Below are 13704 nucleotides of genomic sequence, written 5' to 3' on the forward strand. Positions count from 1 at the left end.
CCATGTGACTCTATCCTCCCTAGCAACCAGGCCAATTTGGTCGCTTAGGAGACCTTGCTGGAGTCACTCAGCACACCTTGGATTCGAACTCACGACTCCAGGGGTGGTAGTTAACGTTTTTACTCGCTGAGCTACCCAGGCCCTATTTGTTTTTATGTAAGTATTTTACCAATGAAATTAGTGATTTTACACTCAATTAATATTTCTCGTTTAAGAAGAGCCATAATGGTAGACATTTTTGTATTATCTCTGTTTTACTGTTGTGTTGTTTGTGTACTGGAAGCTTCTGTAACCAAGACAAATTCCTTGTATGTGTAAGCATATTTGGCAATAAAGCTCATTCTGATTCTGATGGTTAATTGTGTGGTAACTATGGTTTAACTAAATACCATGGTTAAACTATAGTTACTGTAGTGAAACCATGGTTACTTTTTGTAAGGCTAAACAAAACAGAAGTCTAATAATTTTCTGTTGAGGCTCACAAATGTAAAAAAAAAACAATAAAACATAATAATAATAATAACAATAATAATAATAATAATAATAATAATAATGACTTGAATTATGACTAAAAATTATATTTTAAATTACTAATTTTACCCCAAGAAATCGCAAAAAAATCCATTTAATAGAAGTATCGGTATTGGTATCAACAATTCTGTACTTGAAATGACTGGTATCAGATCAAAAAGAAAATAAATGGTATCGCTCATCCCTTTACTGTTTTACGGAAAGAGAAACTGCTACAAACGATTCAGTGCATGAGTGAGCTGTCCAAATTATTTAAATTGAACTGCGAACCGATTCAGACCATTTTGCTAATCCATTTGACACAATCATTCAAGAACCGACTCAAAAGAATGATTCATTCATGAATCTGACATCTCTATTTGTGATTCTGAACATGTAAACTGGCGAGTATTTACTTAGAATATTTTATTGCTTGTTATGCTGTTTCTGGCACACCCATTCAGAGAGCTAAACTGACTAAACAACCCCTACATTTGTAAAAGATTTTGTAGCGTCATACTTAGAATGAAACAATATTATCCATCTCTACAACAGTACAAGTTAAGGATAATATACAATATATTATGAAAGCTAATTGATCTCTGGAGGACAATGTGTGGGGTCAGAGAAGGTATAGGTGAACAACAATGACAACATATAGGCTGTATAGTGTTGATAAACTCTTGGGCATTATTCATCAGCCCTTTGGATGAACTGTGTGGACAGTGAATGTGCAACAAAACTACCCTTTGGTTAGATAACAACACAACAGATGGTCCACCACAGAGAATGCTGCAGAAGCAAAAGACCTGTGTAAAATATGCTTTTCTTTAAACTGCATTAAAGCAAGTTGAGTTTGATCCTCATGAGCGTTATTACACTTAGCCGATTAAACACTAGATAGCATACGGTTCTGTCCAAGACTAGAATGAATTGACTTTAATACATCTTTAAAACCTTTGCTTATGCATCTATTGATTTTTTTTATTTTTTATTTTTTTATTTGTTTTATTATTATTTAATAAGAAGAGTGAAACAGTTTCTGCTCCTTGCTCCAATACAATCAACTCACATTCACTATACATAACCCTTGTGATCTGTTGAGAATGACTTTATGTTTGGGGTCCCAGAGGCCCTTATGGTGTGCATGTGAAAAATAATTGAAATTTTGAAAATATTTTCCATTCACATTCTTTGAATATGTTTCACAAATTATTTTGTCAAAGAATAGTCACCTTATTCTGGGTAGACCTATGATTTATATTGTGGCTGAGTAAAAAGACCTTCATTTGTCTTTGTCAGGGAAATACAGAAAATCTATTTGATGTACCCCTCCAACTAATAAGGCAAAATAAATGTCTGCTTCAAAACATTTAAATTTGTAGTTATGGTGCTCAGACATACTATCTGTCCAAATTGTGTCAGATTGTACTGTAATAGTCTATACAAGTAATAATTAATATCTAAAAGGAATGCTTTCTATTTGCTTTAACACTTTTATGAAACTACAACAAAACATAAAAAATAAAAAAAACAATAAACAAATGAATGGTTTCAACAAATTAGGCATCCTGCCAAACTGTCCTGTCACAAATGTCTGGTGCAGGCCTCCACGTGCATAGCCCCTTGACTTCAAGCATGTCCTCCTCTCGCTCATGAGATTTAATTTTCTCTGCATAAGTTGTCCTGCAAATATATACACATATTTTATGCAATGCATATTAGAAAAATACCTTGAGATTATCATGAGATTATTTGTTGTACCTACCTGGGCTCTTTTGGAGGGGTCTTTGGGTGAATAAATGGTTTAAGTGTGTCAAAATACCTGGATGAAGAATAATTTACTTAGCACATAAGAAAGATTTACTTTTACAAATAGAGATGTGTCCCATATATTGAGACCTCCTTCTAGACTTCAAGGTCTGTGACTGTCTATGTTCTTTTATTTTGAGGTTCTGTCACCCTGCTCTTGTCTTGTCCTTGCTCCTTTCCCTGATTGTGCCCAGGTGTTTCATTTTAATTGGTCCTGTTAACTCTTTAGTTCCTTGCTATCTATTGTGGATCTTTGGCTAATATTGTTTGTTGTAACTTGGTTATAGTTTGACTCAAGTTGACTGATCGCTGTCATATGCATATTATCTCCTGTGTTGTGTTTTGCCTTCATCTATATGCATAAAAAATGTCAACAGTGCCATCTGTTTGGTCTCTGTGTTATTGCATCTAGCCATGAGTTTCATGTGAGCCCTTACCCAAAAGTGGTTGTGCGTGACGTTGATCTATATTTGTGAAAGTCAGGGCTATACTCGGGAACTAGAAATGGTCTGGCTCTTGTTGCTGTGTAGATGCTTAATTTGTCTGTGGCTGAACAAACAAAAAGATAGGTTTGTTGATGAAAATCTGAATGTATCACAATCTGCAAAATTCTAAAAAATAAAAACTGTAGGGGAGACCGGCGGAGATAACTGTCACTCTTTACTCTATATTGAATATTTCTCATGGTATTTTTTTTTATTTATTTTTTTTAAGTCAATTTCTGTATAGGCACATACCCTTAAGTCTTGGCTTCAAAACAGCTATAGAACATTGACACTTTAATGGCTTAGAATAAGATACAGTTCATTTAATACACATTAACCTTTTGAGACAATATGCCCCAAAAGTGGGATTTTAGTTTGCAGACAGAAAAATTATTCTTATTTTGGAAAGTTTGGAAGTGTGCTTTTCAAATCAACATACAAAACCTCTGTTGGAGAAAAGACACATTTGTGTAGTTGGACTTTTGTCTCAAAACGACTTGATCACTTAAAATACACTTAAAAAGTATTTTTGCTGCTTGTTCAATTTACTTAATTAAAATAAACTAAAGCAACACAATTCTATAACATTTTGTCACAACTTGATTTTACTGTGTTCAATCCATTTCAGTGTGTAAAATGGAAGTTTACTTAATTAATTTGAGTTGGGACAACAGGAATAGTTTTTGTAGTGTTAATGTAGCACTGATGAAACATGGGCAGGGGATTTCCATTTCCCAGCATACTATGTATGGGACTGTATAGGGAGAACAAATGTTGAAATTAAGTGTTATTTTATGCATTTTTAAACAAGATGAGAATAGGAAGAGATTATGTTATAGGCCTATTGGTATTTTAAAAGAGTGTCTGTTATGCAGAAATTTTGGGGGTTACCACTGTGGTGAAAAATGGCCACTTGTGCTTAGGTTGAGGATGGAGATTTTCTTTCAAAAGATACTTGATTTGATGGCTAATTAGCTGAGCTCTGTAAGTAATTACTATTAAATTGACAGTGCAACACTTTCACTGTCCTTATATTAATGATTAATTAAATAAATTAAATCGGACAACCATAAGAAAATACACTAAATAAAATTTCGTAAATTGAGTTTGACGAACCTAATAAAGATTTTTTTATTTATGTTTTTAGTGTATGAAGTTACTGAGATACAGTATACTCCATTGTGACAGCTACCCCTTTCTTCCCTATATAGGAAAAATTACAAATGACTTTAGTTCCTCCATAGACATAAAAATGTTGGTTTACATGTTATTCAACATTGGGTGCACTGGCATACACATTAGCAAGTACAATTTCCATTTCTATAAATGGGGCATTAGCCAGCAGCAGCAGGGAATAATATTATTAGCACTGATAATGTTTTTCTTACCCTGCCTTTTCTTTCCTATGGATGATTCTAGAGAATTTTCTGAAATACATCTCATGCTTCTCATATGATTAATACCATCTATAATGCATCTCTTTCCAGTGTGGTAGGTCTTGGGCAGGCCAAAATTTGGATAAAAGCTCCACTCAGACCAGGACTCCATATTAGCTTCTAAATAAACATGTAATAAAAGCAATGTAAAAGATAAGATTCAGATAAATGAACTCAATCTAACAACAAACTCAACATGTTTTCATGAACAGTTACCAGTAGAGATGTTTATTAATACTTGTACAGTTAGGCTTTGCTGATCAAAGTATCACTCACTGTGGAAAGACCTCATCAGCTTCCTTTCATTGGGAAACTTTATGTCTTTGATGTGCGGAAATGGGGCGTCACTGTATCGAGGTTCAGGTATGCAGTGCAAATGGGATTTCCAGTCAAGGTCACATCTAAACAGACAAGGGCATCACAAAAGGCAACAAACAGGAGCAAAAACAAAACAAACAAACAAACAAAAAAAAGCACTAGGAAAGTGTCACATAGACCTACATTCTATCTGACTTGAGCATTTGAAATATTAACACTAGGCAGAGACAGCCAGTGTGTCACAACTGGGAGTTTGGGAGTAGCTATAATGTAACCCCAGGGCTTTAAAATCAAGACTTTCAACAATCTGTGGAGTCTCTCATGTGTTCCACTAATGGGCCGTGAGATTACATTTACAATTCAACTTATGCAAAAAACTTTGATTCGCTTCCGTTATTGCTTCAAGTAGTGAGGGAAAAACTGAAAAGCTGTCTTTTGCAAGTACTATAGCGTCGACTGTAGTTTAATCAGTCTTTATTACTTTTATGAGAAAATGTTATTTATGAAGTACTTACTCTGTCAAAACAGGTGCAATGTGTCTAATGTGCGGCTTGAACTCTTTCTCTTTTCCAAAACTCCAGAATGAGTGTCTGAAGTCAGTGTGATTCTTCATATCCATGGGAGGCCGAAACATTTCACTAAAAGTGCCAAGGGATAAAAATTCAAAAACATGGGTCATTCCTATTATGCAGTACCTTTTGAAATCTCTGACTTAAAAAAAAATAAAAAAAATAATAGGATGTAACAAAAGACTAATTTACAGTACCCTGACAAACACGGTTGATGGTGTTTTTTGGAGCATTGTTTATTTAACAGGATGGAAAGTGGTATTGGGGACATAGGAAAACCATATAAACCGAACCCCAATTAAATAAAAATACCCAAGATCATATGTTTTGTTTGAAACATGTCACTTAGAGATTGGTTTCCTTTTACAAGTTTGCATCAAGTCAGTTCACTTCTATTGGAACGTGACCATTAAAGGAATATTCTGGGTTCTAAACAAGTTAAGTTTAGTCAACAGGATTTGTGACAATGTTGATTACCACAAAAAATAATTTAGACTCTTCCCTCCTTTTCTTTAAATAAAGCAATAATATGGGTAACAGTGAGGCATTTACAGTGAAAGTAAATGTTGCCAATCCGTAAATGTTTCAAAAGTATAGCCACAAGACCCAATCCATTTGAGTGTTTACATGATTTTAGTATGATGCTTATAACCATTTCTGTGTACATTTATACCCAATTGTACATCTTTGTTGCCATGACAACGTAACACTGCAAACCCTAAAACCCCAAAACGACTGTAAAAACTACATGTAACTATATAATTATATTATATATAAAATTATAAATTATATTATAGAATTATAAGATTCACATTTCTACCTCCAAAATTTGGCCCCATTCACTTCCATTGTAAGTGACTCACTGTACCGTAGATGCATATATTTATTTATATCAATATATTATTATTAAAGTAAGTGATGAGTCGAAATTATTATTATTATTATTATATTTATTTATTTATTTTTGTGGTAATCAACATTATGACACAAATGCTGTCGATTGAGCTGAACTTGTATTAAACACAGAACATTCCTTTAAGCTATAACAAACTTGTATAGCCTATATAAATTAAATAGCCTAGTTTGCGGCAGTTCAATTTACTTAAAGTCAAATTAAATTATATCGTCCTATAGGGAAGTTTAATTTACATTCAGAGTTTTATAAACACATCATAAATTAAAGCATATACAGTACAGACTATAATTGGTCATTTTCCTCTACTGGAACGTGACCAATAAGCTATTAATTAAAAATAAACAGTAAATAGTTAGACCAGGCTTTACCTCCTGTCCATTTTGTAATATGATTGATTCATATGGGTATAGTATTTGAACAGAGAGCTGAAGTGAGAGTAGCCTGAAGTAGACTAAACGCAACAATCCGTCTCCCGAGGAACCCACACACAACAGAACAGGCGATACGGTTACCAGGGTTTTTACAATGCACTGTTAATTCACAGTAGCGCCATGTTAAAAATGTTTACGGGAATGAAAAGGCTGAGGGATGTTTTGGATGTTTTTTTAAAGATTTATTTTTTTAGTATTGTTTAATATTTCCTCAGCTGAACAACAGTAGCCTACAACCCATTGAATTCCCTCACAGTCTAGTTTTTATTCCCGTCCAAAATTAAATATGGCGTTATAGCCTACTCTGAATAAGGTCTATCATTTTTTTAATTTATTTATTTAATAATTCACTTACCTACTGATTTAATTAATTATTTATTGTGTAGTTTTATCAATCGTGTGGTAATAATGTTGGTCAATATGTTTGCTTTATTTAAAAAATAATAATTTGACTGACTTTACGTTGTCGAAACGCAAGATGGCGCAAGAAAATAATGTATGGGATTTTACCCACTAATATAAAATAATATAGCATACGAATTAATCTCTGTTAATTTTTCAAACTATATTTATTGTTTTGCTGAAATGAGAAAAATTTGAACATTTTTGAACGTTGAAAAGGGTTCACGTCTGATTAAAGTACTTCCTTACCGAATTTATACTGAGAGAGAGAGAGAGAGAGAGAGAGAGAGAGAGAGAGAGAGAGAGAGAGCGAGCGAGCGAGCGAGCTCTTTAAATCCACCTGTTAGCCAGCATGTATTCTTGCGCCTTCGCTATGGTAAGGTGAACTGTCTGCCTGCAAGACCGTGTGTCAGTGTACAGTTCGGCGCTGCATTTCCGAAGTCCTCACCGCGACAGTCTGCTCACAATCTTTAATGGACTATCACTGTTGGAAAGACCATACCTGACAATTGTATTGTTCTGCGTGATCGTACGCAAATGCCTGAATTTCACTGGGATTTTGCAACACTGATGCAACTCAAGCAATAACGGCACACCACACTGGACTTTTTATTAAATTGTGACAATGGCAAACCGATCGCAGTAAACTGGAGCAGAGGTTTGCAACACATTGTTGCAAATATTTTGATGAAGATGATGCTCTCCCTTTCGCGTGCCCCGTAACTGCTTACATTCATTCATTCATTCATTCGTTCAGCCAGTCAGTCCTGTTTGGCGCCGAGCACCGTGTTCTCTTCTGGAAACATTACTAATTCCAGTTTTCTCTCAATTATGTTCACTTTCGCTGCCTTTTGCTATATGCTTTCCCTAGTCCTATGTGCTTCTTTGATCTTCTTCGCGATCTGGCATGTAAGTCTTTGCATCTTTTGACGTGCTTTCGAAAATTTAAGGTTTTTATTGTGTGAAAATATATTGCTGCAGGCTGGCATGCATGCGTGCATGTGGTAAGCATCATTCGAGTCAGAGCAGGGTCAGTAAATGTTTGTCCATCCATCACCTGATCAAACGGTCTCTAACATTATACATGTGCCTACCAGGTCTTACATCACCAAACAAAGTAATCGATGATCATTTTAAGTGTTAAAGGGTTGTGAGATTCTGTAAGCAAACAGACTTGTCACTTGGGTGACACCATTGGTGCATATCCTGACTTTGTGGTACCAGCTTGTGTATCTTCTTCTGTAAGACAGGAAGTCTTTTGCAAGGGTATACTGTACCCACTGTTCTGCTCTATACCTTTATGGTAAAACACCTTTCAGCACATATGGATTCCAATTCAGTAGACGCATACCTGTGTTCAAACCCCCTTACAGTTATGAATTGCTCTGCATGAGGCCACAGTCAGTGTTATTTTCCTGTAAGAGGAGCAGTTTGTGCCTGACCTGTTTTGATGATACTCTGTCCTTTTTGTCTGTGCACTTTATGCAAGGTGCAACACTGTTTTCTTTTTTTCATTGAGGAAAGCCGCATTAAAGCATACCACTCTCTCACATTCACAGCAGTGCAAGACTGCTCTGGATTTGGGTCAGCAAAGTCGTTTGCCCTGGGCTTGCTTTTGCATAGCAACAGACATTAAATCCCCAAGTGTTAAAAAAGGGGTAATTATCAGCACATCACATTTGACCCAGAGTTTTTAGGAAGACATCATTATGCTCACTCGATTGTAAAGAGACCCAAACTGTTATGCGTCCTGTAGGTATTCTAAAAGTTGCATTTATTTGTCATTATTTTGTGTAAGGAAGGCAAGAATGCTGTCCTTAGTGGTTTTAGCTTTTGAATCTTTAATAGACTTGATCCCCTTTTAAATAAGCAAATTAAATGCTTAAATGCTTTCAGACTTCCGGTTCTGATTGTAGTATTACATAGCCTATGTTTTGATTGTGATATTTGTGTTGAATGCACAGGATGTATGGCATAGAATATGCATTATGAGACTTCCACATTGTCCTTCTTAAGCATGCTGGGAGTCCTCGGGAGTACAGTATGTCACTCAAACTTATCAAATAGAGACAATACTTTCTTTAAATAGCACCTATGATTATGATTATTGAAGTTATGTTGTATTTGTGGGACAAAAAGGAATGGTGCATATTAGAACTTTTGTTGCAAAGGTAAACATTTTTTAAATTTCATGTATAAGTTCTCCCTTCTGTCTGACACGTATAACGGAAATAGCTGTAATGAGAAATCACACCTGTCTCTGTGACAGCCCTAAGCTCTGTCCAAAAAGACACTGGGGAGTGCTTTTATTAGCTTATCAGAAAACTAGTCAATCCGAGGATGCTCTCTGAATTTTACGTTGCGCCAAGGAGGAGGGTGTGGCCGGGCCGTGAAGGTGCACGGCCAGCGCTGAATCATATGATCAGCGGGAGAGCGAGATAAAGGGGGGCCAGAGATGCCAGCTCGAGAGAGAGAGAGACGCACACTGCCGCGCTTGCATGTGTGTCTGTGTTCGTTTATGTTTTATGTTGTTTTAAGTTCATTTTTATCATTAAACCTTTATTTCCCGCCTCCTCCTTGCCCGTTATTATACTGTTACAGTGTTGCTGAAACCCAGAAACGGGCGGGGAAGGAGTGTGACGAGGAGGAGGACGTGGCCGGGCCGTGAGGCTGCACCTTTAACCTTGAACTGTTACATACGTGTTTGGATTTGCTGACATTGGCGTGGCTTGTCTAGCAAAAGTTAGCTAAACAGCTTACAGCACCTTAAAGGATAAATTGTGTCATTTCTGCAACACTATATACAGCACCAAACAGTATTGCCAAAATAATGTCTATTATCAAAAATGTTTCAGACACTTCCCTAGTGTTCCATTGTACGGATGAACAGACAGTCCCCTCACTCCTGCCCCATATTCAGTCCATTGGTTGGGCATGTGTTAATATTGCCATCTTCCTTTCTTTGGCAACTCAGATTACGAGCAAAGTAGAATCTTTTGTCATTTTTAAAGAAATCCTGTATAAATCCACTTATTTATATGTAACAGTACTCCTACAATTCCTTAAATAAACTTTAAGCAGTTAATATGCATTTAAAATGTACAATCTCATTTCTGGAAAAATTTTCAAAAATAATGATGACTCATCTTACACTCTTACACTAAAATGTGCAATAGAATGAGTATGTCCCTTCCTCTGATATCATCTGCCTTTGTGTAGCAATAGCAAGTATCAAATCATGGTTTATGCCTGTGACATAAACAAAAAAGGGATGCACCTTTCCATATGTTCCACTTAAACTTTCTGATTCAATTGGAAATATGCCTACAAAAAAGAAAAGAGCACCTGCCAAGCCATTTCATGGGGATTCTAAATTAATGCATAATTTGCATATTTACATATATTTCTACATCTGAAGGGAAATGATCCCCACATTAGCTTAACTAAAAGTGAGAGTCCAAAACTCCCTTTCACAGCCAACTGCACTTTCACAGCCAGTGCAGAGGAAACCGACACATTAGTGCCCAGAAATATGCCTTCCATGGCTACCCAGTTATGAACAGTATTTAACAGATTATCTGTGAATGCAGTGGTGCATTCATCTGTGAAGGGCTGAATATATCATTAAGATGTATAGTGGTTGTCATAATTGTGGCACATTTAATCCAGTAATCCTCACAAGCCGCTCCAAAGAGCTCCTACTAAACATCGGTGGGCATCTTGATTAGGTTATGAGATGAACTGTGCACTCATGGTCTTAATACTGCCTTGTGTGGGGGCCTGGGTAGCTCAGCGAGTATCGACGCTGACTACCACCCCTGGAGTAGGGCTGCAACTAACGATTATTTTGATATTCGACTAATCTAACGATTATTAGAATGATTATTCGACTATTCGGGCGATTATTGCAATGATTAATCATTAGCTCTAAACCGACTATTCAGCTTGTGCCCTGACTTAAAAGGTTGTATAAACATGCTTGCTAACAATAAAGAGGACAAAATCATCTTTTAAAAATACCTCTAAATGACATTCACTGAATTAAAGGGAAAACATACTTTTTATTGTTTAATTCAGTAAAAATGTCACTACAAAAAAATCCTGTTGTTATCAAGTGTATTTGTCTTTTTTCCATTTAAAACTGTCTAAAAATCCTTAAAACAAGATACATTTACTTGAGAAGTAACATATAAGATATTTAGACTTGCTTTAAGAGAATGTATCTTAAATGTAAGTGTATTTTGTATATAAGTGTATTTTTTTCACTTGGTTATACTTCTGCGAGTGCAGTAAAGACAAAATATACTTGTATTTTCTCAGGTGAATGCACCTTTTTTAAAGGATTTTTAGGTATTTTAAAATATTTGTATTTTTAATATTATATTAAACATTCTCAGATAAAAAAAAAAAAAAGAAAATTCTTCTGCAGTATAGCTGCTAAAGTAAATGTACGTTGTTTTAAAGGAGTTTTAGATATTTATATTGGAAAACAAGCCAAAACAAAAACAAATCAAAAATGTATTTTTTTGCAGTGTATAATGGGGCGAAGACTCATCTTTAACTCACAAAAAAAAAAAAAAAATACTCTCTCTGAATAATAAAGCTGTGTTTTGCCAACTTTCTTCACGATAAGAAATGCACAGTGACATATATTATGATTCAATAAGTTGCCATTGTGTTATAATCTAGCTGCATTAAGCGCGCGCACTCGAGGGATGAGCGTCCCCGCAACAGAGTGTACCTCAGCCGGGTGCAGTTTCAGTCTCTCCCCCTTAGATCGGGACACTTTGCGCAACTCATAGAAGAGACGCTGATTGCTCAGAGAAATGCCAGTTTCCTTATTATTTTAACTTTAATAAAGCTATAACGCATTAAATAGAACTGTATTAAAGATGTAACGCTGGGGTGTTTCCTTTAAAGACGCTCGACACGCAAGTTTTGCTTAATCTGGCTCTGCTTATTCCACAAAAAGAGCGCTTCTGTATTTACTTATTTTGTATTTTTGCATTATAATTCCCTCATACTTTGCAATCGACATCACCCGAAGCTGTTTGGAAAGTTTAGAGTGCATCTGGACTGTGAGATGTGTTTTCTTCCTCTCCTCAGTCAGGCGTGAGCTGCAGTGCTGCTCTTGTGTGCAATCACTGGAGTTTCATATTATCTTATGTTACGTTAAGATCAAATGACTATTAGACAATGAAAATTTTTGTTGACAAATTTTTATTGTCGACATTGTCGATAACGTCGACTAATCGTTTCAGCCCTACCCTGGAGTCGCAAGTTCGAATCCAGGGTGTGCTGAGTGAATCCAGCCAGGTTTCCTTAGCAACCAAATTGTCCCGGTTGCTAGGGAGGGTAAAGTCACATGGGGTAACCTCCTCTTGGTCGCGATTAGTGGTTCTCACTCTCAATGGGGCAAGTTGTGTGTGGATCGCGGAGGGTAGCATGAGCCTCCACATGCGAAGACTCCGCGGTGTCATGCACAACGAGCCATGTGATAAGATGTGCGGATTGACTGTCTCAGAAACATAGACAACAGAGACTTGTCCTCCGCTACCCAGATTGAGGTGAGTAACTGCGCCACCATGAGGACCTACTAAGTATTGGGAATTGGGCATTCCAAATTGGGAGAAAAGGGGATTCTTTTTTTTTTAAATACTGCCTTGTGTGTGTTACTAGGCAAGAATAATATCAGTTCCCTATCTGTCACTCACTCGACGTTGTGTCGATGTAGTGACACTAGGGGTCACTCTTGGGAGCCCCAAACACCTCTGATTTTGAAAAAAGGCCAGTGGGAATTGGCGAGTGGAATTTGCATGCCACTCCCCTGGACATACGGGTATAAAAGGAGCTGGCTCGCAACCACTCATTCAGATTTTCTCTTCGGAGCCGAGCGGTTGTGTTCAGCGAGCTGAATTACTCTGCCGATCCATTCACCTCGAAAAGTTGTTGGATTTACGGCGCAATACAGCGGCTTCTCCCCCTCTTGCACTGGTGAAGTGCAGAGAACGCCCCTGGTGCTTCAGCAACTAAAAGAGTATATTCTTCCTGCTAAAAGAGTATATTTTCCCTTCTTAAAAGGGTGGCATTAATGGAGAGAGTCTTTTTAAAGATGACTCTCAGTTTGTGTGTATTTCCTGGTTGCGGTCGTTACCTCTCCGCTTCCGATGTCCACGATAGCGGTCTTACCTGCTTGGGCGCTGCCCACGCGGAGACAGCGTTCGCGGACAGGTCATGTTCTCACTGCGAGAGCGTGACCATGGCAACGCTGCGGTCGCGGTTTTTCTTTTATTAGAGGGAAAGACCACCCCAGCGGCTCCCCGCCTCGGTCCTTCTACCTATGGGTTTGAGGCCGCGTCAGTTAGCACTGGGGGCGATTTGGGGACCCCAATGTGAGCCACTCTGCCGGGTAACTCCCCACGGACCTCCCATTCCCCAGTACGCTTGTTTTCCCCGCTGGGATGAGACCGCCGGCTCGTCTCGGGGCGAGTTCGCGATCTCGTTTCAGTGCTCACGAAGTGGATGAGCTCTCGATTGCAGCATCAGATAGCGGGCTGTACAGTCTGACTCTGAGGACTCTACTGGGCTCCCACCTTGGGGTGTGGAGTGGAACCCTCCACTCCCCCTGAACCCTCGCAGCATGATGATTGGTTCCTGGGCCCGGAGTGCCGCTCACAGCCGTGCCCCGCCCCAGTCCCTTTCTTCCTGGAGGTGCATGAGGAGCTCATGAGGTCTTGGCGGGCACATTTCACTGCCTGGACCGGTCTCTGAGCTCCTCCGCTCTCACTACCCTCGATGGTGGGGCTGCCATGGGGTACTCGGCGA

General features: G+C 37.8%; 2 protein-coding genes across 2 annotated transcripts in view; one reads left to right on the top strand and one right to left on the bottom strand.

Annotated features, from left to right (window-relative positions):
* Positions 1-2072: 2072 nt before the first annotated feature.
* On the bottom strand, positions 2073-5180 carry LOC127409969 (uncharacterized). The gene is made up of 6 exons (XM_051644950.1): positions 5077-5180; positions 4520-4644; positions 4196-4363; positions 2760-2871; positions 2279-2335; positions 2073-2196 (listed from the first exon to the last, which is right to left on the bottom strand). The coding sequence occupies exons 1-6, from the start codon at positions 5178-5180 to the stop codon at positions 2073-2075; spliced, it is 690 nt and encodes a 229-aa protein (XP_051500910.1).
* Positions 5181-7274: 2094 nt separating this feature from the next.
* cnih3 (cornichon family AMPA receptor auxiliary protein 3) overlaps positions 7275-13704 on the top strand; it is a 91336-nt gene continuing 84906 nt past the window's right edge. Inside the window, exon 1 of the mRNA XM_051725339.1 lies at positions 7275-7788. Within this exon, the coding sequence (XP_051581299.1) occupies positions 7711-7788 (78 nt within the window). The 5' untranslated portion in view covers positions 7275-7710. The remainder of the gene's footprint in view (positions 7789-13704) is intronic.

Source organism: Myxocyprinus asiaticus, chromosome 19 (genome assembly GCF_019703515.2).
Source record: "Myxocyprinus asiaticus isolate MX2 ecotype Aquarium Trade chromosome 19, UBuf_Myxa_2, whole genome shotgun sequence".
NCBI lineage: Eukaryota > Metazoa > Chordata > Actinopteri > Cypriniformes > Catostomidae > Myxocyprinus > Myxocyprinus asiaticus.

Excerpts from the sequence above, each read along its gene's own strand:
- LOC127409969 (XM_051644950.1), bottom strand. The coding sequence starts at position 5,180 with ATGGATATGAAGAATCACACTGACTTCAGACACTCATTCTGGAGTTTT. Across the intron at positions 4,364-4,519 it reads GCTGATGAGGTCTTTCCACA|AAGCTAATATGGAGTCCTGG; the intron begins GTGAGTGATACT and ends ATGTTTATTTAG. Across the intron at positions 2,872-4,195 it reads CATAGGAAAGAAAAGGCAGG|CCACAGACAAATTAAGCATC; the intron begins GTAAGAAAAACA and ends TTGTTTGTTCAG.